Source organism: Macaca nemestrina, chromosome 10 (assembly GCF_043159975.1).
Source record: "Macaca nemestrina isolate mMacNem1 chromosome 10, mMacNem.hap1, whole genome shotgun sequence".
Taxonomy (NCBI): Eukaryota; Metazoa; Chordata; class Mammalia; order Primates; family Cercopithecidae; genus Macaca; species Macaca nemestrina.
In genome coordinates this window covers 4,204,124-4,226,581 of record NC_092134.1, presented here as the reverse complement: position 1 = coordinate 4,226,581, position 22,458 = coordinate 4,204,124, and the positions used below count along the sequence as shown (strand labels likewise).

The 22,458-nt window shown below is 47.1% G+C and overlaps 1 protein-coding gene and 1 long non-coding RNA gene across 2 annotated transcripts in view; one reads left to right on the top strand and one right to left on the bottom strand.

Moving 5' to 3' along the window:
• The window catches only part of LOC105493303 (solute carrier family 15 member 4), a 33,199-nt gene extending 18,285 nt beyond the window's left edge, over nt 1-14,914 (bottom strand). Inside the window, exons 1-4 of the mRNA XM_011760858.3 lie at nt 14,353-14,914; nt 5,087-5,382; nt 682-850; nt 132-209 (exon numbers count right to left, since the gene is read on the bottom strand). Coding sequence (XP_011759160.2) covers nt 132-209; nt 682-850; nt 5,087-5,382; nt 14,353-14,898 — 1,089 coding nt within the window. The 5' untranslated portion in view covers nt 14,899-14,914. The remainder of the gene's footprint in view (nt 1-131; nt 210-681; nt 851-5,086; nt 5,383-14,352) is intronic.
• On the top strand, nt 14,892-21,966 carry LOC105493310 (uncharacterized). The gene is made up of 3 exons (XR_011608665.1): nt 14,892-15,071; nt 16,729-16,800; nt 18,745-21,966. It is a non-coding gene; the product is annotated as an uncharacterized lncRNA (long non-coding RNA).
• The last annotated feature ends 492 nt before the right edge of the window (nt 21,967-22,458 follow it).

The following is a 22,458-nucleotide window of genomic DNA, read 5'->3' as shown; positions in this document are numbered from 1 at the left end:
AACTCTATTTCAATAACAAAGGTTTTTGTTGGTGCTGTTAACATTTATAAAACATTTACAGTTGGTAGAAGGAATCCATTTATTACATAAGCCCAAAATGACAATTTTGAGATCATTACAATTGTTCTTACCGTGTGAGGAGTGGTTGTAATATTTGAAATTTCTGGAATCCTCAAATGAAGACTCTGTAAAACATACGTTGTCTGCATCTAGGTATAAAAAACAGTATCATTATATGTGAACCAACTGTGCCCTCAAACACTCTAAGCATCCTGCCCCTCCCCTAAACTAGGCTCTGAGATGAGACAGTAGTGACTCCCAGAAACAGACAACGGCTCAAGTTTGAAAACAGACAGGTCAATGATTTGGTCACTGTAAAGTCTTCTGGAGATCAATTTTGAAAAAGAACAGCCAGTTATCCAAAGGAGAAATTACATTAACAAGAGGGGCCTGGAAAAACCAGAAGCATACCTGTTCTCAGCTTCTTTTTCAGAGAGGCTTTAAACATAGTTAAAGCAGCCAAAATGACTCCATAACTAAAACCAAAAATGCCAGGATTCTGTAGACTCATGGAAAAAAAAAATAATCTAGTCCTAACTACTTTAAACATGGCCAAAACAAGTGCTAGGCTAAGACTTCATAGGAAGATAAAGGAAATTAAACCTGTTTGTCACCACTCACTTGGAAATACACTGTCCAGTAAGGTATCAAAGCCAAGAAAACAGGGACAATCTTGACCAGAGCTTTCACATCTTCCACTTTCTCTTCTGTAAATGGCCCTCCATGAGACATCTTACATGAATCAAACAGACTTTGTTTAGAAGATTGCTGAAAGACTCCAATGCCTTCACTTTGGGAAATAAAATGAAGGAATTAGTTTTCTTCCCCTCCCAGCAATCAATTATTTGGTCACAAATTAAGTTTGGAGGTAAGAAACCAGCTCACTGTATCGAATCTGCTTCAACTCATTCCATCACTTACTAACTGCACACACCCAACACAGCTCCCTGAATTATTTCTAAATGTCACAGAATGTACTGAAACAGCTGACAAAGGGACTTTCTAGTCAAAGTGCAATTGGGCTACTGTAACTCTAGCGTGGCTGGAAGATCTGTGATGACAGTCTGAACCATGGCTGAGCTCAGCCCCAGTGCAGCTGCCGGCTCAGCAGTCTCCGCGTGGGGAGAGTCTGCAGCTCCACCGACACTGGGAAGGACATCAGCTACGCCACTGGATAGCATATGAAAAAATGCACTGGATTGTGTGAATTTTTAATCAGCTAATTTATCAAACATCAAGACCTGACGGCCAATACCAATGCTATGAATAAAACCCTGCTGGTTTAAACTGAGTCACTGGCAGGACAGAGGCAGGGTTCTATTCTCGGAGGAAAGCTGTCAGCTCTTGGGTTAGGGAAGAGCTGAGGGGGAGGGCAGTGCTGGTGGTGATGACAGGAGGATGTCCCTGGCTCTGTCCTAGGACAGCAGGAAATGGGGAGTGCCCAGTGCACTGCGTCCCTACGTCCTCCCTCATTAACCATGTGGTGTTTTTTAAAACTCTTCAGGGCCCCATTGCACAGAGGAAGATGCCTGGGCACAGAGAGCGAGAAGGCTGCCCGAGGTATGGCCAGGACTTGGACCCAGGCAGTCTTGGCTTTACAGCCTGAGGCCCTGACCCCTGCAGGACACCACTACCCCTCCACTCCCTGCCATTGCCCTCATATCTGCGGGTCATAGCAGGAACATGGACCTGGCATTCCCAGGTACTTGTACTAACGAGTTTCACTTACTCCCTCTGGGCCCGCTTCATTATTTAGAAGATGAACAGGCCCCATTAGACAGCTCTGCACTCTCTCCCAGCGCCAAAACACTCTAATGGGGAACAGGCACCAAGGATCTCAGGGGTAAAATGGGAAAACAAAGTGCACACTATTCTCTAAAGCCAAGAAGTACCAGGAGAGAGTTAGACTGTGTTTAACTGTGGGAAGCCAACAGAAATGGCACCTGTCAGTTTTCTAGTTTATTGACTCATGTCCCATTTTACTATGGTGCCAGTATTTTAAATTCTTTATCTTATAAAGCCAACATTTTAAGTCTGGACATTCAGAGTGGGGAAAAATAAAAGCGCTGAAAACTATAACTTGATATTTTAGCCAAATTTTGGACAAGAAAACTAAGTTCGATTCAACAAATACTGACTGAGTACCTGCTGCAGGCCTTGCATTGCTCTACCTGGGGGCCAAAGGAGAGAGCTCCTGTCCTTACAGACTTAGTCTAGTGGGGGAAAATAATCAGAAACAAAAACACCCAAAAGTAAAAATAAATTCCAAAGACATTATAAATACTTTCACTTGAAAACACTAACTTCTTCAAGTACTACTTTTTTTCATAAAGGAAATTAAAAGTCCTTTTGTACCTAATACAGATACTATCAGTGGTTTACCACATCATATTAAATATGTTTCACTAAAAACATTTAAACAACAAACAACAAATTCATTTTCACACAAAGCATTATTCACACAGGTTACTGGTTATATTACTTTAGCTTTACATAATTAAAATATTTAAAAGCTGTGAAATCAATATGCATCTGAAGTTTTACTGGGTTATACATATTGTTAGGTGCACTATTTTGCAACACACAAGGGTCCAACATGAAGCCATGGGCACAAGTGACACCCGAACACCCACAAGAGCCCTCTGCTCCTCCCCACAAAAGTTGACAAGCTCGTTTCAGGACGCCTATGCCCAAGTCTCTGTGAAGGCCACATGTACGTGTTTGTATTCTCCAGGAAGAGAGTCCACTGGTTCTCACGGATTCCCAAAGAAGTATGTATCTCAAAAAGCTGTAGAACCATTTCTACCCTGGCCTGATGAATTGAACAAATGTGCCTTCCTTTCTCATTTAATAGCAAGTACTGCATTATCTTCAAGACACAGATCGCCCTGGACGGAAACTGAGATTGGGCCAGATGAAATTAAGTGTCACGACTGTAAAATGCTGGGTATGTCATGCTTCCTCAGGCTTTGGAGGCCCAACTTTTTTAAGGCACCCTCGTCACAGTGGTCACCACTGACAGGGCCCTTATCGTGTGCCTGGCACCCTGCTGAGGGCCTTGCACACATCACCATGCTCAGGCCTCACAGTGATGCCATGAGATGAATCCATCTCTGCTGTACAAAAAGGAAAGCTGGGCTTCACAAGACCAGTAACCTGCCCAAGGTTACAGAGCCAGTTCATACAAACAGAATTTGAGAATTCCTCAGACCATCAACTTTTCTGTAAGCTAACCCCTGCTTTTTTTCTCCTTATTTGTGCCCAAGAAGACTTTCAAAGACAATCCTAAGAGGAAATTAGTTTCCTAAGTAAAAGTAACTTCAAACCCACTCCATGCTGCCATTTGTGCGTTAAAACCCAAGTACGTCCACAAAACAATGCCGTCCTCTTGCAGAAATGCCTATGGGCTACCCCCCACACAGATACTAAAACTTGAAGGGTTGCTCCTGAAAAAGACTTCTAGGATCTGAAACACTGCTTTTGTCTAATCAAATAAGGCCCTGGCAAAGGACTAGTGTCAGCTAAGACGGAGCTACTTAAATTTTTTTTTTTGAGACAGGGTCTCACTTTGTCACCCAGGCTGGAGTGCGGTGTGCAATCATGGCTCATTGCAGCCTTGACCTGACCTGCTGGGCTCATGTGATCCTCCCACCTTAGCCTCCTGTACTTTAATTACTAAAAATTCTTCAGTGTGGTCCCACCATTTGCAGTTTTGAATTATGTGTCTGAATGCCACAATGACCCACCAGCATTTCCAACAGGTCATCTAGACTGGTGAGATCTGCCATGACTCCACACAGGGACAGCTGGAGAAATCAGAGACGTTCAGGAGCAAAGAAGTAGGCGCACAGGGCCATTTTGGTGTAGTTTCAATCTACCACGTGGAAGGAATATTAGACACATTGGCTATGGCTCCAAGCACATCAGTAAGACAAACACAGACAAGCCGGAGGGAGGGAGATGTGTGAGTGGGCCTACAGAAGAAAGTCCAGCAACCCGTGCCGTGCCACAGTGGGCTGCACGGCTCGGAGACACAGGACACTCCGATGGCTGAGTCATCAGCCTCCCAACCAGCAGCCACCAGGCATTTCTATGTTGATCCAAACATTCCATGAGGGGAATGACTACAAAAGTTCCCAGAGCCTTCTCCGGAATGATGGAAATAATCTATGCCTTGACTGCACTGGTGGTTACACAACCTGAGTAAGTTTGTCATAATTCACAGAACTGTACAGATATGAGGGGTAAATTTTACTACCTGCAAATTATTCCTCAATCAAGAATAACACAAAAATTTCTGAGTTCTTTTCTCGGGCTTAAGTTCTGGACTTTATTAACTGGCATCAAACATCACCAACCAAACATGAGTCATAGTTGGTCAGTGACTTGGAGGGGTTCTGAGGACACAGGCCTTTCTGTTTTAACACCCCAGTTCATGGGACTTTGGTGCTAACGCCGGGTAAGTCCCATGAGATCATCTGGTTACCCTCAGTGCATCTCGCCATTCTGCTATTGCATCTTCCTGTCAGAGTGACAGACCTGACCGCTGAATGATGGAGCCCATGCTGACCTTCAGGTGAGAGGCAGTGGCTTACTTTTTAAAGAGCAAAGACAGGTACTGACTGCATAAGCAACTGCTTAGTTTTTCATTCACATGTATTTCAAAGTTTTTAAAATAAAAAGAAACATGTATAAAGCATGTCTTCTGTCTCCTCAATGCTCTCCACACATTTCTACCTTTATAATCTGGCACTAAAGGAGCTTCCGTCTACACTAGCAGTGAGAGAAAGTGCAATGTGGGGTTAAAGCATGAGCTCTGGAAACAGGCCACTGGCCTGTCTTTAGGATGGGACAATAAGACCGCACCCGCCTCCTTGGGGAAATGCAATGTTAAAGGAGAGAAGACAAGCAAACCCTCAGCCCTGGCCCAGCACACAATAAGCACACAACAAACCTAAGCTAGGATGTTAATAAAGAGATCGATAAAGTCCTATCAAACAGCTTGAGATAAGAATTAAGTGCTTACCCACTACTCTGGCCCTCTCCACTTCGCTTCTGGGAACAGCAGGAATACGTCAGTATCTTGAACACGTCGGTGAAGGCACTGCCATCAGGAGGCTTGGTGATGAAAACGCTCTGACCACAGAGGAAGACCACAAAAGCAAGGCCGACGCAGACAGTGGGGATCGCATAACCAGTGACAAAGCTGATGTTCTGCTGAATATAGGCAATGCCACCTAATGACAGGATCGCTCCCAGGTTAATGCTCCAATAAAACCAATTAAAAAATCTCCTAGTGGCTTCCGGACCTTGATCTTTAACCTAAGGTAACAGGGAGGAAAGACACTTGAAAATATATGACAGTCTTCAAGGATGAAAAACATACAGTCAAGTGGTTAAAATTACCTTTGTCATCACAACCTTTAAGAAGTGCAACACAATCAAAATGGTGTTTACAGAAACATTCACGGATCTCGACAAAAAACATACCCCACACTTTTAATTACTACAGGAGCGGGGTAGGTTTCACTTAATTATACTAAATCCCAACAAATCCTAGAGAGTTTTTCCGAATACGTGGACCACCTACTATAGAATTTTTCTAAGTATCTGAACCACTTGCCTTGGAATTACCTGGAATGCTCTTTAAAAATAGAGTCGGCTGGGCGTGGTGGCTCACATCTATAATCCCAGCACTTTGGGAGGCCAAGGCGGGTGGATCACTTGAGGTATGGAGTTTGAGACCAGCCTGGCCAACATGGTGAAACCCTGTCTTTACTAAAAATACAAAAATTAGCCAGGCGTGGTGGTGGGCACCTGTAATCCCAGCTACTTGGGAGGCTGAGGCAGGAGAATCGCTTGAATCCAGGAGATGGAGGTTGCAGTGAGCCGAGATCGTGCCACCGCACCTGGGCAACAAGAGCGAAACTCCGTCTCAAAAAGGAAAAAAAAAACCCAGAGAGTCACAGGACCCACGCTCCAGACCTACTGAATCACCGTCTCTGGGGCCCAGGCCCAGGAATCTGCGTTTCAAGCAACTTCCCAGGTAACTTCTACTCACAGGTAAGTTTTAGAACCAATGTTATAAGGCTCCATGCCTTCCTGAGCTACATGTGAGTACCATGAGGCACCGCGCAAATATGCTTAGCCCCAAAGAGAAACACTGCAGGCAACATTTGTTCAGTGAGGCCAAGCCACCACCCACACCAACTGTATCTGGTCTCCTGAGAATCAGAGATCTCGGTAAACGTGAAGCAAAGAGGAAATTACAGACTAAAGATAAAACCACATGCTATTTTTAGATTAGACAGGCTATTAATGGAATAGGAGAAATTCTGATAAGGGTGGGATTTCTAAAAGGCTCAAAAATCACTGACTTCCTGGATGCAAACAAAAGCACTGAGGTAATCACACAACACCTAGGCTTACGCAGTTCACCAGGCTACTTCAATGAAGCCCAAGCGCTAGGAACAGGTCATCTGGGGGCAGACACAGCAGAAGCCTTCTCTGCCCCCCTGGATTTTTACCTCTACATAAGCTACTGTGCAAAGGAACCCTGTACCAGACAGAGACATTTCCAGTGAGTTTCGTTTCATAAATTTATTTTTAACAAACTTATGAGAGGCTGATACTGGATCTCATAAAAAGACTCTCTTGCTGTCTTAAAAACTTCTACTGTCTCATTCTTAAGTCACAGGTTATGAAAGAGTTAGAAAATTCTTATTCCAATAATAGATCTAGTTTCTGGATCCACAGAACAATCTGCTCTACTGAATAACAAATTCTCAATGGGGCCAAAACAACCAATTATGGCTGGGCATGGTGGCTCAGGTCTGGAATCCCAGCACTTTGGGAAGCCAGGGCAGGCAGACCACCTGGGTCTAGGAGTTTGAGACCAGCCTGGGAACACAGAGAGATCCCCATCTCTACAAAAAGTTACAAACATCAGCCAGGTGTGGTGGCGTGTGCCTATAGTCCCAGCTACTTGCAAGGCTGAGATGGGAGGATCCCTTGAACTGGGGAGGAGGTGGCGGTGAGCTGTGATGGCACCACCACACTCCAGCCTCCGCGACAGGGGCCCTGTCTCAAAAGAAAAAAACAGATATGGTATGCAATAAGCACATGCATCTTTTTAGCAGTCACATATTTCATACGGTATTTGAAGCTCTATTTTTTAAAGATTAAATCAGAGGTGTAAAATTTATAGTCAAAATTGTGTGCTTCTCTCTAAAGGAAATAAAGCAAAAGAAAAAAAAATTGTGTGCTCCTCAAAAAGAGACTTGTTCGAAGTCTGAATGATCGAGCACGGCTACTGTGGTGATAGGTAATTAATTATACATAGTAACACCACTTCAAACTAAAAACCTACGTTTAAAAGAAAATCACGTTTTCAAGAGTTCAAACTCTTCTCCTATCTATGACAATAATGAATAGAGGTCCTAGACCAAATGCAGACATCTCGACTGAATAAAGAGTTTGAGGTGAGAACTTCTTAGACATCTAAGACACTTCTTCACTAGGACACAATGCGTTGAAATACTGCTCAACAATGGACACCCATTCTCATGCTATACTAGACACAGACCAGGAAGAAAAATGAAAAATGTGAGCAGAGAGATGGTTACCGAGAAAACAAAACTAGAAGTGTGAAAACAAACAAACAAAAAGTAATTTTTTACAAGCATAAAACAGGCCAGTAAACATAATATCTAAACTTAATAGAGGCACAAATGATTTCATAACTGAAATGCACTCGGATCTTTCCATTCCCCACAGTGACACTGCACACACCTTCCCACGGTCTCGCTCGGACCTTCCCATTCCCCGCAGTGACACTGCACGCACCTCCCCACAGTCTCGCTCGGACCTTCCCATTCCTCACAGTGACACTGCACACACCTCCCCACAGTCTCGCCTGGACCTTCCCCTTACCCACAGTGACGCTGCACACACCTCCCCACGGTCTCGCTCGGACCTTCCCATTCCCCACAGTGACGCCGCACACACCTCCCCACGGTCTCACTCGGACCTTCCTATTACCCACAGTGACACTGCACACCCCTTCCCAGAGTCTCAGATCTATGTCCTCTTCAGGTGAAGCATGAGAAAATCAGCATTTGATTAGTCTGGGAAAATCCTAACCTTAAAATGCCATCATCCTCATTTCCTGTGTAATTGTGGTGGTCAGTTTGTTTCAACTCTTCGAGTAATCCATCAAAATTACTTTATAAACCAAAATTATGAAGCCCTAAATAACCACACAGTAGGCATTTCTGTACCAAGGGAAGCTGGCTGCTGTGAAGGCCATCACATGCTTCCCCGCCCCGGGCAGGCAGGCCACAGCCTCCCTGCCCATTGGCTGCATGGCATCACCGTGTGAGCAGCAGCCACATGCCCTACCAAGGGCAAACAAGGTTTTCACATGACTAATCAAATGATGCCACCAAAATCAATTTGGAGAAGAAAAGCGAAAAGAATAGAATTGTGTACGGCACACCAAACAGATGGCTGACAGAAGAATTCCTTAAAGTGAAGTGTCAGTTTTTCCTCTGGAAAAAAAAAAATGCATCATTTGCTCTGTTTATCCGTAACATAAGATTTTCTTCTTTCAGGACACTATTTCAAATAATCCACCCACCAAGAATGACGGTGACTTTTGAAAAAGGTGCGGCACTGGGGGAAGATTCGGGGTTGACATGATTTACATGAACACACATGTCCCTTGGACCCACGGCTCACATACCCTCTAAAGACACCAGCGAGGCCTCCTTCTCAAAGCCACGCAGCCTCACCCCATGGTCTCTCCTATCAGAAGGTTTCCCAGAGTCTCTACCTGGGAGATGAAGAGGCAAGTGACAAAGAACCATAAAAAGCACCTTAAAAGTACAAATAGGTTTCCTCTCCATGAGAAGGACCAAACCAGGACAATTTAACCCTCGCCTGGGGCACAGCAGAGTGTGCTTCAGGCCTGCACACCTCAGGGTCCCCAGCCAGGCCTCCTGCCATGAAGCAGCGGCACCAGGACGGGGACCTGCCACCTGGTCACAGGGAAGCACCCTGGCATAAGGGCACTTTTCCCCTCAAATGTTTTTTCACTATGATACACATACCAAAAAAATTCACCCTGTAAAAGTGTACAATTCAGTAGTGTTTAGTATATTCAGAGATGTACATCCATCACTGCCACCCAAGTCCACATTCTCATCACACCAACAGGAACTCCTGTTCCCTTTAAGTCACTCCCACGCCCCTCTCCTGGCCCCCGGCAACCCTTAATCTACTTCCAGTCTCTGTGGACTCGCCTCTTCTGGGCATTCCACATCAATGGAATCACACAACTGGAGCCTTGTGTGTCTGGCTTCCTTCACTCAGCGCAATGTTTACGAGGCCCATCAGTACTTCGTTTCTTTTTTAATGGCTTAAAAATACTCCATTGTATGGATATACTACCTTAAGTTTATACATTCATCACTGAACATTTTCTCATATTTTCATTTAAAAAAAGTCCAAATGTATAGAAAAGTTGAATCGCAAAATGCACACTTCCCTACCTTTCACTTGGAACCTCAGCACTCTTTTTTGTATACATAAAAAATACTGGCCGAGTGTGGTGGCTCATGCCTGTCATCCTAGAACTTTGGGAGGCCAAGGCGGGTGGATCACCTGAAGTCAGGAGTTCGAGATCAACCTGGCCAACATGGCGAAACCCCCGTCTCTACTAAAAATACAAAAATTAGACAGGCGTGGTGGCTCACACCTGTAGTCCCAGCTACTCAGGAGGCTGAGGCACGAGAATAGCTTGAACCCGGGAGGCAGAGTTCGCAGTGAGCTGAGATCACACCACTGCACCCCAGCCTGGACAACAGAATGAGACTTAAAAAAAATACTTCTGGGTGATCTATTTACAGATAAGCTCCAGCAACCTATTTCATCCCCAAAATTTCATCATGAATCTCCTGGAAATAAGGACATTCTTTTAACGGCAGTGAGATTACCACACCTAAGAAAGGCAACATTGGTCCGTTATTAGCTAATAGGTGATCTGCAAACGATCCCAAGCATCCAGGAAGAATGGCCATGAAAGCAGCTGGGATCCAATCACTTAGCATGCGTTGCAGGGGGCGGCCAGGTCTCCCGAGTAGCCTTTCATCCACAAGGTCCCCTTTACCCATGACAGTGTTACATCGGAAGAGATTAGGCCAGCTATCTTGTGGAAGAAGGCACATCTCCTTTCAACATCCACATTTAATTGTGGACGAAAGGGTGCATATTCTGTCAGATTCATTTGAGATAACTGAGCACCATCTCCTCCTCATTTTAAGAAGTAACAATTACTCGCCTATTATCTCCAGGAGAGCACCAGCTTTTAAGTCAGGCTGCCAGGGCCCCAAACCAGCTCCCATAGGCACTTGCTGCGCAGCCTTGGCAGCCAACCTTTAGGCCTCTGTTCCCTGTATAACAGGCATGACTGGCTGGGGGCGGTGGCTCACGCCTGTGATCCCAGCACTTTGGGAGGCCGAGGTACACGGATCACCTGAGGTCGGGAGTTTGAGACCAGCCTGACCAACATGGAGAAATCCCATCTGTTCTAAAAATACAAAATCAGCAGGGCGTGGTGGTGCATGCCTGTAATCCCAGCTACTTGAGAGGCTGAGGCAGGAGAATCGCTTGAACCCGGAGGCAGAGGTTGTGGTGAGCCGAGATTGTACCATTGCACTCCAGCCTAGGCAACAAGAGCAAAACTCCATTTCAAAAAAGAAATAAATAAAGTGAAAGTTCTTGTAAGGCATAGATATGAATTCCTTCCTCTGGTAATAATTAGTTATTCCAGGAAGTACAACGTCATTCTTTAAAGTAAAATATATACATATATATATTTAAAAAACAGGCGTAACTGCAGCACATACACCATCAACTGTTGCGAGGCTTAAGTAAGATCATGTGGGAAAAGCACAAGTAAGAGGCAAAATAGAAGCTTTCAGGTACACTTGTGTGGCATGGCCAAGTCTTTAAAAGATACAGCCTGACTGTGCTACCAGCCCCGTTCCTTCATGAGCCAATGGCACCCCAAGGCCAAGAGCCTGGGTCTTGAGATCCAGCCCTGAAGAACCATTACGGAACGCATGCGCACTGGGCCCATCTTAGTGCAGAAGTTAAAAAAGAATCAGAGCTGGAATGGAAGTCCAGCTTGACCACTCACTACCTATAGGCAGGAAGAAAGTGATCTGTTTTTGTGCCTGTTTCCTCATCAATAAAATGGATCTAAGACTCCTGTGAGGTTCAGATTTGGTCACGTATGTAAAGCATAAGCCACTGTACAAAAAACCCAGTTACAATTCAGTACAGTAGAAGACTATCATTTCTAACATCATTCTAAGGTGTCTCCTGACTAATGGATAGCCTTACACAGGCAGAGTGAAAGCTCACATTCAAAGGACAGGCTTTTGAATCCTGGCTCAGTCACATACAAGCTGTGTAACTTTGGGCCAATGATTAAGCCTCTCAAGCCTCAGTTTCCTCATCAGTAAAATGGGCACCGTACGTGTCAGGTAGACTAACAAAGCAGTCTTGTAGACACGTAGCATACGCGTCATGTGGACTCACCAAATACTGTACTTAGCAAGCACTGTGCCTGGTGCACAGTAAGCTCTCAGTAAATGTTCCTAAAAAACAGGCACTCACAGATACTTAGGCAAAAGCCTAAGAGTCGCCTTCCCTACTGCTCACATGCCATGGTTTCAATGTCTGACCCTCCAAATCTCAAGAAGAAATGTGATCCCCAGTGCTGCTGGTGGGGCCTACTGTTTGGGTCATGGGGATGGATCCCTGAAGAAAGGCTCAGGGCTGTCGCACTTAGGAGTGAACTTTCCTATGACAGAGGTTATTTACAAGCCTAGCACCTCCCTCCCCTCTCTCACTTCCTCTAGTGCATGTAATCTCTACACAGCTGGCTCCCGTTCACAAGGCCCTCACCAGAGCAGATGCTGGTGCCCTGCTTCTTATACAGCCTGCAGAACCCTAAACCAAATAAACCTCTTTTCATTATAGATGACCGAGCCTCAGGTATTCCTATATAGCAACACAAACAGGGACTAGACAACCTGCCAGTACTTCCTACCCGTTCTACTTCCACAGCTGAACTCCACCCACCCACTTCACCCACATCCACTGCCCCTACTCTAGTTAGGAGAGACTCCCACCTCATACCCCCAATGTCACCACTTCCTACACAACCCATTCTCTACAACAAGCATCCACACACTTCTGTGAAGGGGCAGGCAGTTCACACGTTGAGTTTTTTTTTTTTTTTTTTTTGAGACGGAGTCTCACTCTGTAGCCCAGGCTGGAGTGCAGTGGCCGGATCTCAGCTCACTGCAAGCTCCGCCTCCCGGGTTCACGCCATTCTCCGGCCTCAGCCTCCCAGGTAGCTGGGACTACAGGCGCCCGCCACCTCGCCCGGCTAGTTTTTTGTATTTCTTAGTAGAGACGGGGTTTCACCGTGTTAGCCAGGATGGTCTCCATCTCCTGACCTCATGATCCACCCGTCTCGGCCTCCCAAAGTGCTGGGATTACAGGCTTGAGCCACCGCGCCCGGCCTACACGTTGAGTTTTATGAGACATTCCATCACAGTTACTCAACTCTGCCACTGCTTAAAGCAGTCCCAGCATAGTGGCTGTGTCGCAGAAACAGGTGGGGCTGTGTTCCAATAACTATGGAGACTGAAATCTGATTTTCATAAAATTTTCACTCCTCACAAATTATCCTGTTTCCGACCACTTAAAAATGTAAGAACCGGCTGGGTGCCGGGGCTCATGCCTGTAATCCCAGCACTTTGGGAGGCTGAGGCAGGCGGATCACGAGGTCAAGAGATCAAGACCATTCTGGCCAACATGGTGAAAGCCCCATCTCTACTAGAAATACAAAAATTAGCTGGGCATGGTGGTGTGCACGTATAGTCTCAGCTACTCAGGAGGCTGAGGCAGGAGAATCGCTTGAACCCAGGAGGCGGAGGTTGCAGTGAGCTGAGATCCTACCACTGCACTCCAACGTGGCAAGAGCGAGACTCCGTCTCAACATTAAAAAAAAAAAAAAAAAAAAAAAAAAATTCAGAACCATTCTTAGCTTGTGAGTCCTCAGAAAAGAAGAAGTAGACCTGACCTGCGACCCCAGCTGTAGTGCCTGCTCTGCACATGACATAAATAGTATCACTACCTGCCGGAAGCCAGTAAAGCTTCCACTGTATCCCGAACGCTTTAACACTCCTCATGCAATCTGGCCCCAGCCTTCCACCTCACTTCCCACTTTTTTAATATTTTCTGAAATGATCTGAGTTTGCTATTGCTCTGAAAGGCTGCCTATTCTGCATATAATACTTGGTGGCCATTTCCTTTGCCCTCCTGAAGAGCTGCAGTGGTTCCTCCCTCACTTCTTGGCAGTTACAGCGGCAGGGGAGCAGCTTGATGCTAACTTGATTCAAACTCATTTTCATCTGAGCTTTCCTATCCAACCTAGCCCAAAACTCCTTTAAAGCCACAAAGACGCAACATGAGTGTTTTCCCACTTCGTTGTAAAGGAAGCTAAAGCAACAATAGTGGCTTCTCTTCCCTCAGTTTCCCGGCCCGGGGCCCTGCCCCTGCGAATCCCCATGTCTGGAAAGCTCCTCAACAACTGCTCTTTCCCAGCCTTCTGGTCTCAACTTACACGGCCTGAACACAGAGAGGGTTCCTTTAATTTAATAATTTTTAGTTTTACTTTTTTATTTGGCGACAGTCGTGCTCTGTTGCCCAGGCTGGAGTGCAGTGGCGCGATCTCGGCTTGCACTGTCTCCCGGGTGCAAGCGATTCTTCTGCCTCAGCCTCCCGACTAGCTGAGATAACAGGCGCCCGCCACCACGCCCAGCTAATTTTTGTATTTTTAGCCAGCCTGGTCAGGCTGGTCTCGAACTCTTGATCTCAGGTGATCTACCTGCCTCGGTCTCCCAAAGTGCTGGGATTACAGGCGTGAGCCACCGCGCCCGGCCTCTCTTTTCTTTAAAGCCACTGTGGCCATCACTGTGTGTATACAGACCTCACCCCGCCCCAGGCAAACCCCTTCCAGCACCTATCACACCGGTCCCTCCAGTCTTGGCCCACCTGCTGGCGGGCTTCCTCTGCACTAGACAGAAGCCCCCGGGGCAAGGGGCTCCCTCTGCGATCAGAGGCAGGGACTGGGGCTGGGGCTAGGGCTGGAGAAGAGGTTGGGGCTGGGCAGGGGCTGGACAGGGACAGAAGCAGCGCGGGGGCGCGGCTCACCTGGTCGGCACCGAAGGGCGTGATGTTGGCCTTGACGGTGGCCACGCCCAGGCCCACCAGCACCAGCCCCGCGAAGGTGGCCGGTGCGCAGCAGCGGCCGGCGGCGTCGGGACCCGGCGCCGAACAGTTGAGCGCGCGCGCGGAACCGCACAGCGCGGTTCCGGTGGCGGGCGCGGCCAGCAGCGGGAAGGCCAGCATGCCCAGCAGGTAGAGCGCCAGGCTCAGCAGGATGGCGCGCGCCCGGCCCAGCCGCGCGTCGGCCAGCCAGCCTCCGAACGGCGAGCCCAGGTAGGTGAGGCCCATGAAGAGCAGCAGCGCCTCGCTGGCCTGCGCGCCCTCCCAGCAGAACGGCGCCCCGTTCAGGAACAGCACCAGGTTGGACGTGATGCCGTAGAAAGCGGCGCGCTCCAGCAACTCCGTCAGCAGCACTGCCCCGCACGCCGCGCGGCGGCCCGCGAACGCCCCAGCCGCCGCCGCGGCCGCCGCCGCCCGCCGCGCGCCCAACAGCGGCGCCCGCTCGCCCGCGCCGCCCCCCGAGCCCTCCATGCGACGCCGCCAACTGCCTCGCCGGGCCGCCGGGTCGCCTGTCCCAGAACCCAGTGACGCCGTCCTTCTCGCGAGACCGCCGGGCCCGGGACGTCCCTATTGGGCGGGCTCGCCGCCGCTCAACGCCCCACTCGCCGGAACGTCCGGCTCCTCCCCGGAAACTAGGCGAGGAGGTGGGCGGTGCTGTGTGTCAGTGACTGTTTTGGGGAGCTGGAGATTCCGGAGCTTGGCCGCTGAGAGCCTCTTTTTGCTTTTTTGAGGCAGGGTTTCCCTCTCTCGCCCAGGCTGGAGTGCAGTCATGCGGTCATGTCTCACTGCAGCCTCAGCTGCCCAGGCTGAAGCGGCCCTTCCACCTCAGCCTCCCGAGTAGCTGGGACCACAGGCGCTCGCCACCGCCTCTGGCTAATTTTTAAACAGTTTTTTGAAATGGGGTCTCGCTGTGTTGCTCAGGTTGGTCTCGAACTCCTGGCATCAACCGATCCTCCCGTCTCAGCCTCCCAGAGTGTTGGAATTACATGCGTGAGCCACTGCACGCAGTCACACTGAGGGAGTTTAAACAAAGAAGCCGAGCCCCTCTTCGGGCTTCAGTAGGGCCCAGTAGGCAGCCAAAACTCACACTGAGACGGCGGCTGCCCTCCAGGCGGGTTTGCTCAGGCCGCCCCGTGCTCCCTGCCCTGGGCTTCAGTCCGGGAGAGGACCCGGTTTCTCAACCCGTGCATCGTTGGCGTTTTGAGCCACAGGACTTTTCTGTGCGTTGCACGATGTTCAGCAGCGGCTTTGGCCTCTGCTATCCACTAGGGGCCAGTTCCACCCCCTGTCACCTCAGGTTAACAACCGAAAATGTCTTCTAGACTTTGCCGAAGGACCCTTGGGGGCAAACGCCACATTGAGGATCACAGGCTTAGAACAAGTCAAGCTTCCAGCCCGTTTCAGGCTTTCCTAGAGACTTCCCGTAAACCATCTATGGTTGCATGGCTGGCTTCTCATCCTTCAGCCTTCCACCAAGTGTTGACTTCAGAGAAACTTTTTTTTTCACCAGCCCATCCGAGGCCCAAGTATCCCCTTCATTCCGTCATGTTACCCTTTCTCCTTATTACCTGTCACTTTTTTTTTTTTTGAGACGGAGTCTCACTCTGTTGCCCAGGCTGGAGTGCAGTGGCACCATCTCGGTTCACTGCAAGCTCTGCCTCCCGGATTCACGCCATTCTCCTGCCTCAGCCTCCCAAGTAGCTGGGACTACGGGCGCCCGTCACCACGCCCAGCCAATTTTTTGCATTTTTAGTAGAGACGGGGTTTCACTGTGGTCTCGATCTCCTGACCTCGTGATCTGCCCGCCTCGGCCTCCCAAAGCGCTGGGATTAAAAGCGTGAGCCACCGCGCCCAGCCACATTTTTAAATTTATTCGTTTATCTTCCCAGCCTGCATGTGTTCATAGGCGTAAGCTTCCTGATGGCAGGGTTCTCTTGTGTTTTGTTCCTCACTATGTCCCCTGCCTCTGGGACAGCGCCTGGCACATAGTGGAGTGAAAGAGGGCCGCCCAAAAATGGCCCTCAGCATGTCTTAAGAAATTGAGACCCTGGTCTGGGATGATGGCTCATGCCTATAATCTCAGCACTTTGGGAGGCTGAGGCAAGAGGATCACTCGAGCCCGGGAGGTAGAGGCTGCATTGAGCAGTGATGGCATCACTGCACTCCAGCCTGGGTGACAGAGTGAGACCCTGTCTCAAAAAAAAATAATGAAAATAAGAAAGAAAGGAATCGGGATCTACAGCTGCTGCAATGATTCAATGAGTGTAAGACCACCTCCTCTTCCATCATCCTTCCCTCCAGCTAAGACGAGGATGGAGCCAGTACCTGGGAAGTTGGCTTGCCAGTAGGTCATCTGGAGAAGTAATCCTGCCAGTAAGTCTTGAAGTTGCATGCATTCTATTTTTAAAAATGTTCCACAGACTGATGGTCAGCACAGTGCTGCCACACTGCAGGCAATATATATTTAATGAGTGTCTAATGAGAGAATAATTGAATGCCCGAATTGGACCTTTGCCACCTATCTGTTGATGCTTGTCATTTCCAGTTGTCAGCTCAAATATCACTTTCCTAACCCTCCCACACTAGGTTAGCTCCCCCTGTTTTAGGGCCTTGGAACTCCCTATACTTTTTTCCCACAGAACCTGTTATAATTTATACTTGTTTTGTGCAACTATTTAATGCCTGTCTTTAAAGCTGGGATGGCTGGGATCTTTGTTTCAGCTACTATCGTAGTTCTAGAGGCTAGCACAGCACTTGCAACTGATAAATAGGTGTAGAATTAACTGGATGAGTGAATGACCATTTGTTGAATGTAAATGATGCAAGTCACCTTATGTTTTCATATATGCATGTGTGCATACATATATATATATCTGTGTGTAAGTACATATGTACATGTATGTATATGTGTGTGTATATATGTGTGTATATATGTGTGTCTATACATGTTCAAGAGCATATATTAGTATCCTAACTTATTATTCGATGCTAATATATGTCCTTGAACGTGTACATGTAGACACACACACATATATGCCATTTTTTTTTTCTTTTTGAGATAGAGTTTCGCTCTTGTCACCCAGGCTGGAGTGCAGTGGCACGGTGGCTCGTGCCTATAATCTCAGCACTTTGGGAGTCCGAGGCAGGCAGATCACTTGAGATCAGGAGTTAAAGACCAGCCGGGCCAATATGATGAGACCCCATCTCTACTAAAATTATAAAAATTAGCCGGGTGGTAGTGGTGCGCACCTGTAATCCCAGCTACTCAAGAGGTTCAGGCAGGAGAATCGCTTGAGCCTAGGAGGTGGAGGTCCCAGTGAGCCGAGATCACGCCATTGCACTCCAGCCTGGGTGATAGAGCGAAACTGTCTCAAAAAATAGAGAAAGCAACAGAACTCAGATGTCAGTGAAAGGCTTATGTCTAATTATGAGTCCAGTACTGCTTCCACTTTGCGGTTGGCAGATGAGACAGAATCTTTGAGTATTTGCTCTAAGACTGGTAAGTCTGATGCTCAGGCAAAGTCTAGAGTAAAAGTAACATTAAATATGGAATGAAAGCAAAGTAAATGCCTTGAATCACGTGATAACCCAGTATCCAAACAGTGCTGAGTACGCTCCGCCATTTTTGGGCGATAGTGAACCCAGTGTCCAAACAGTGCTGAGTGCGCTCTGCCGTTTTTGGGTTATAGTAACTAATCCAATTGCATTACCTCGCTTGAGAAGACTGAAGCTAAGTTAAAAAAAATAAAAAGCCAAGACCACGTATTGCAAGATCACATTTATAGGCAGTGGCCAAAATAGGCAATAGGCAAATCCATACAGACAATGCAGATTAGTACAGTTTCCCGGTACTGGGGGAGGGGAGGGGAAGATTGGTGCACATCTCTGTGAATGTACTAAAAACCACTGAATTCTACACTTTATATATGTTAATTATATGGTATGCGAATATGTCTCAATAAAGCTGGTACCAAAAGAAAGTGAACTAACAGTTACAATTTGAAAGGTTTCACGTATAAATTTGGATGCCTTGCTATTTGGGGAAAATGTGAGCTCTGGCAATGCTGGACTTGTGATTACCTGTTACATTAGTATGATCCCACCACTTTGAACCATGCCCCGTAGTATTCAAGCCTTTGTGTATTCCTCACAGATCACGCCACAAGGCCTGGCCTGTGACCTGTTTTGACCAAGGGAATACATCAAAAGTGTCTCTGGGCCTGGCCTGGGCACAGGCTTAAAGTCTGACACCTTCCACTTTCATGACTGGGGTGTCCTGAGCCATCATATTAGAAGTCCACCTACCTTCCATCATAGGTTGAGGAGGAGTCTGCAACTATATGGAGAGGGGATTCTCAGCATCCCAGATGACCTGCCTACTGAATGCAGCCACACGAAGACCAGCAGAAGAACCACCCAGCGGAGCCTCAGCCCAGATAGCAGAATTGTAAACAAATAACATGGTTGTTCTTTTAAGCCACTAAATTCTGGGGCAGTTTATTATGTAGCAACAGGTAATGGAAACACATTTGCTTCCCCCGTAGCCACAATCTGCTGACACTCAGCAGCAGCCACTGTCTTTAGATGACAGACACTTTCTGGCTTTCCTAAACCCTCCCCACTCACTATTGTCGTATTTTTCTTATCATAGAGAACATTCTCCATATCTGCATAGTCCAGTGCAGGAGCCACTAGCTATGTGTGGCTATTGAAACTAGTTAAAATTAAATAAAATGAAAACTTCTGTTCCTCACTTACACTAGCCACATTTCAAGTGGTTTGTGACTAGTGGCTACCATATTGGACGGCATAGTTTAGTTCACACCGTCATTGCAGTAACTTCTATCAGCAACTCCATCCGTTATTTATTTATATATAAATAAATATATAAATTTATTATTTATTTATTTTGAGATAGAGTCTTGCTCTGTTTCTCACTATGCCCCCTGAAGTGCGATAGCGCTATCTTGGCTCACCATAACATCTGCCTCCCAGGTTCAAGTGATTCTCCCACCTCAGCCTCGCCAGTAGCTGGGATTACAGGCACCTGCCATCATACCAGGCTAATTTTTGTATTTTTTATAGAGATGGGGTTTTACGGTGTTGGCCAGGCTGGTGCTAAACTCCTGACCTCAGGTGATCCGCCTGCCTTGGCCTCACAAACTGCTGAGATTACAGGTGTGAGCTACCACGCCCGGCCAGCAACACCATTCCATACTAAAATGTAATGGATATGATTGACTAATTAGCCGACATCCATACTCTTTCTTTTTCCAAACAATCCTGATTCTTTTCAGGTATTTGTCTTCCTCAACCCACCCCTGCCCCCACCAGCTTCCCGTGTAGCTCAGGAGAACCTGACTTCATCCTTGTTCCCAAATGAAACTAGCCCACACCAGTACTAGTCTCATGCCTCTTCATGGTGACTAGTTCAGGAACGCAGACTCTAACCTTTCAGGACACGAAATTTCCCTGGTGCCTGTGGTTACTGACCCAGGAGTGGACAAATGGAGTAAGTTGACCCAGTCAGACTAGAGGCAAGGCCACTTATCTGCTGACTATGGGTGAGACACATGCTCCCAAACTGGACATGAGTTAGGAAGCCTGCAGCTCTAATAGCTCCTGATGGCTATTGACAACCATGAGATGAACCAGCTTAGGATGAGACTGACTTGGGGGATGGCACAGGAGACTCAGGGAGAAGTGAGATAATAAGTCTTAACATTGTTTAAGCCATCGTGTTGGGTTTTCTGTTCTTTGTATTACTTGTGGCCCCAAGCCACCTATCATAATTCTATCAAAATTCTATCAGGGCAGCCTGATTTTTTTTCTCATGCCTGACCCATGAGTTTTCTGCCTGGCTCCTGCAGTGCTTGGGTTCGCAGCCCCTGTACTGAGCCCCAGTGATGGGATAGCTAAAGAACTGATGTAAGATGATTCCTCCCACTTTATTGGATATGCTTGCAATATAGTCCTGCCCCAAAAAGTGATCCTGTGAGTCTCTCCTTTGCAGCTAAGATTAATAAATGACCTGACCCATTCAGTCAGCATCTAAGGGATAGGTAACCGTGTCTTCCAAAATAGCATTTTTGTCTATTGGCTCTTCACCTCAAGGGCCCTCTGGAAAAGGGGCAAGGACACTCTTTGCAAAGGTGCCCGTGGTGTGGACTAGACTTGGAAACACAGGGTTCTGCCTTCTCTGGTACCACCTTGTCTCCTGAGCCTCACCCAGTGTGGCACTCAAGTGGGTACGATTTGAGACAGTGAGTTGAGAAACCGTCAGAGACAGGACATTCAGGGACTGCCTGACTCCTCTGGCTGTTTCATGGCATTTCTGCCTCTTGTTTCACATCTCTGTTGAGTTTCTCACGCCTTGCTGCCAGACAGTTGCCTCTCCTTACAGTTTCAGCTTCCTCAAAACTTCGGGTTACAAGCAGCCATCGTAGCCTTTCTGTGCCATCCATACATCACTCATTCACTCAACAAACAACTGTTGAACACCTGCCCGCTGAGTCATGACAGCTCAGCCTCAGCTCAACTCAGCCTCAGCACTCTCAGCCAGGGCTTCGGCTTCTCCGATTTCCCAGTTCCCTCGGGAGGGACTCTGATAGGCCTCCTCACCTTCGTGCGTCAGGCCACAGCCTAAGTCATTAGCCATAGTACAGCCACAGGCCATTGCCATACATCTTTTGAATCTCCTTGGGTACAGAGAGTTGTCATAAATTCTATTTACTTCAAGGAGTCGCTTTTGCAACCCTTCTTTCTGGCTACAAATAATCTTGATAGAAGCAGAAGGTATAAAAAGTGAAATCAATAAAAACACAGGCAACCAACGGAATAGAATCAGGTATTAAATCCTTGAGCTTAAACCAAAGCCACACTAACCTACTTTTAGCATGAACTAATTCAGCTCCCAGAAGGACTTGGCATTTGTTTTAACAGAGGATGTGAGAATGTACGGTCAGGGAGCTGGTTTTGATTTGACTTGTTTCAGGCACTGATTTTATTTGACCCTTGCGAGTAGCAACGTCTGTTTCTTGGGTACTTTTCCACCTGTGTTTAAAAAACCCCCAAGACATTTGCAAAAGTTGGGCTTCGCCAATAGAAGCAGGGAGGTGAAGAGAGAGTAAGTGAAAGAAAATGAACTTCTGCTTCCTTCTATTGCAAGAAGCGCAAGATGGTGTGACCACACCTAAGATCCTATTTTAACCACCACTTTCACAATTCCTTGTAAGCAATCTTAGCCAAAACTGTAATCATATTATAAGTAAATTTGTTTTCTAGATTAGGCCTTACAGGAAAGATGAAGGAAATGAATACAAAGAACAAGAACAGAATCACTAATACAAAAGAACTCATTGTATGAGGTGAAATCAGCCAGGCACAGAGAGATACATACCATATGTTCTCACTCATATGTGGAAGCTAAAAAAGTTGATCTCATAAAAGTACGTGTTTCAAAATCCTACCTTATGCCCCATAATTATGTACAATTATCATGTCAATTAAAAATAATAATGAGGCCAGGTGTGGTGGCTCACGCCTGTAATCCCAGCACTTTGGGAGGCCAAGGCCAGTGGATCACCTGAGGTCAGGAGTTCACGACCAGCCTGGCCAACATGGTGAAACCCTGTCTCTACTGAAAATACAAAACTCAGCTGGTCATGATGGCAGGCGCTTGTAATCCCAGCTACTAAGTAGGCTGCGGCCGGGGAAATGCTTGAACCTGTGGAGGCTGCAGTGAGCTGAGATTGTGCCACTGCACTACAGCCTGGGCAACAGAGTGAGACTCCACCTCAGATAAATAAATAATAAAAAAAAAAAAAGAAAAAAAGAAAAATCTCAGTGTATGTTAATAAAGGGTTCTGATCGGGTGTGGTGGCTCATGCTTATAATCCCAACACTTTGGGAGGCCACGGCAGGCAGATCACCTGAGGTCAGGAATTTGAGACCAGCTTGGCCAACATGGTGAAACCCCATCTCTACAAAAATTAGCCTGGTATGGTAACGCAAGTCTGTAATCCCAGCTGC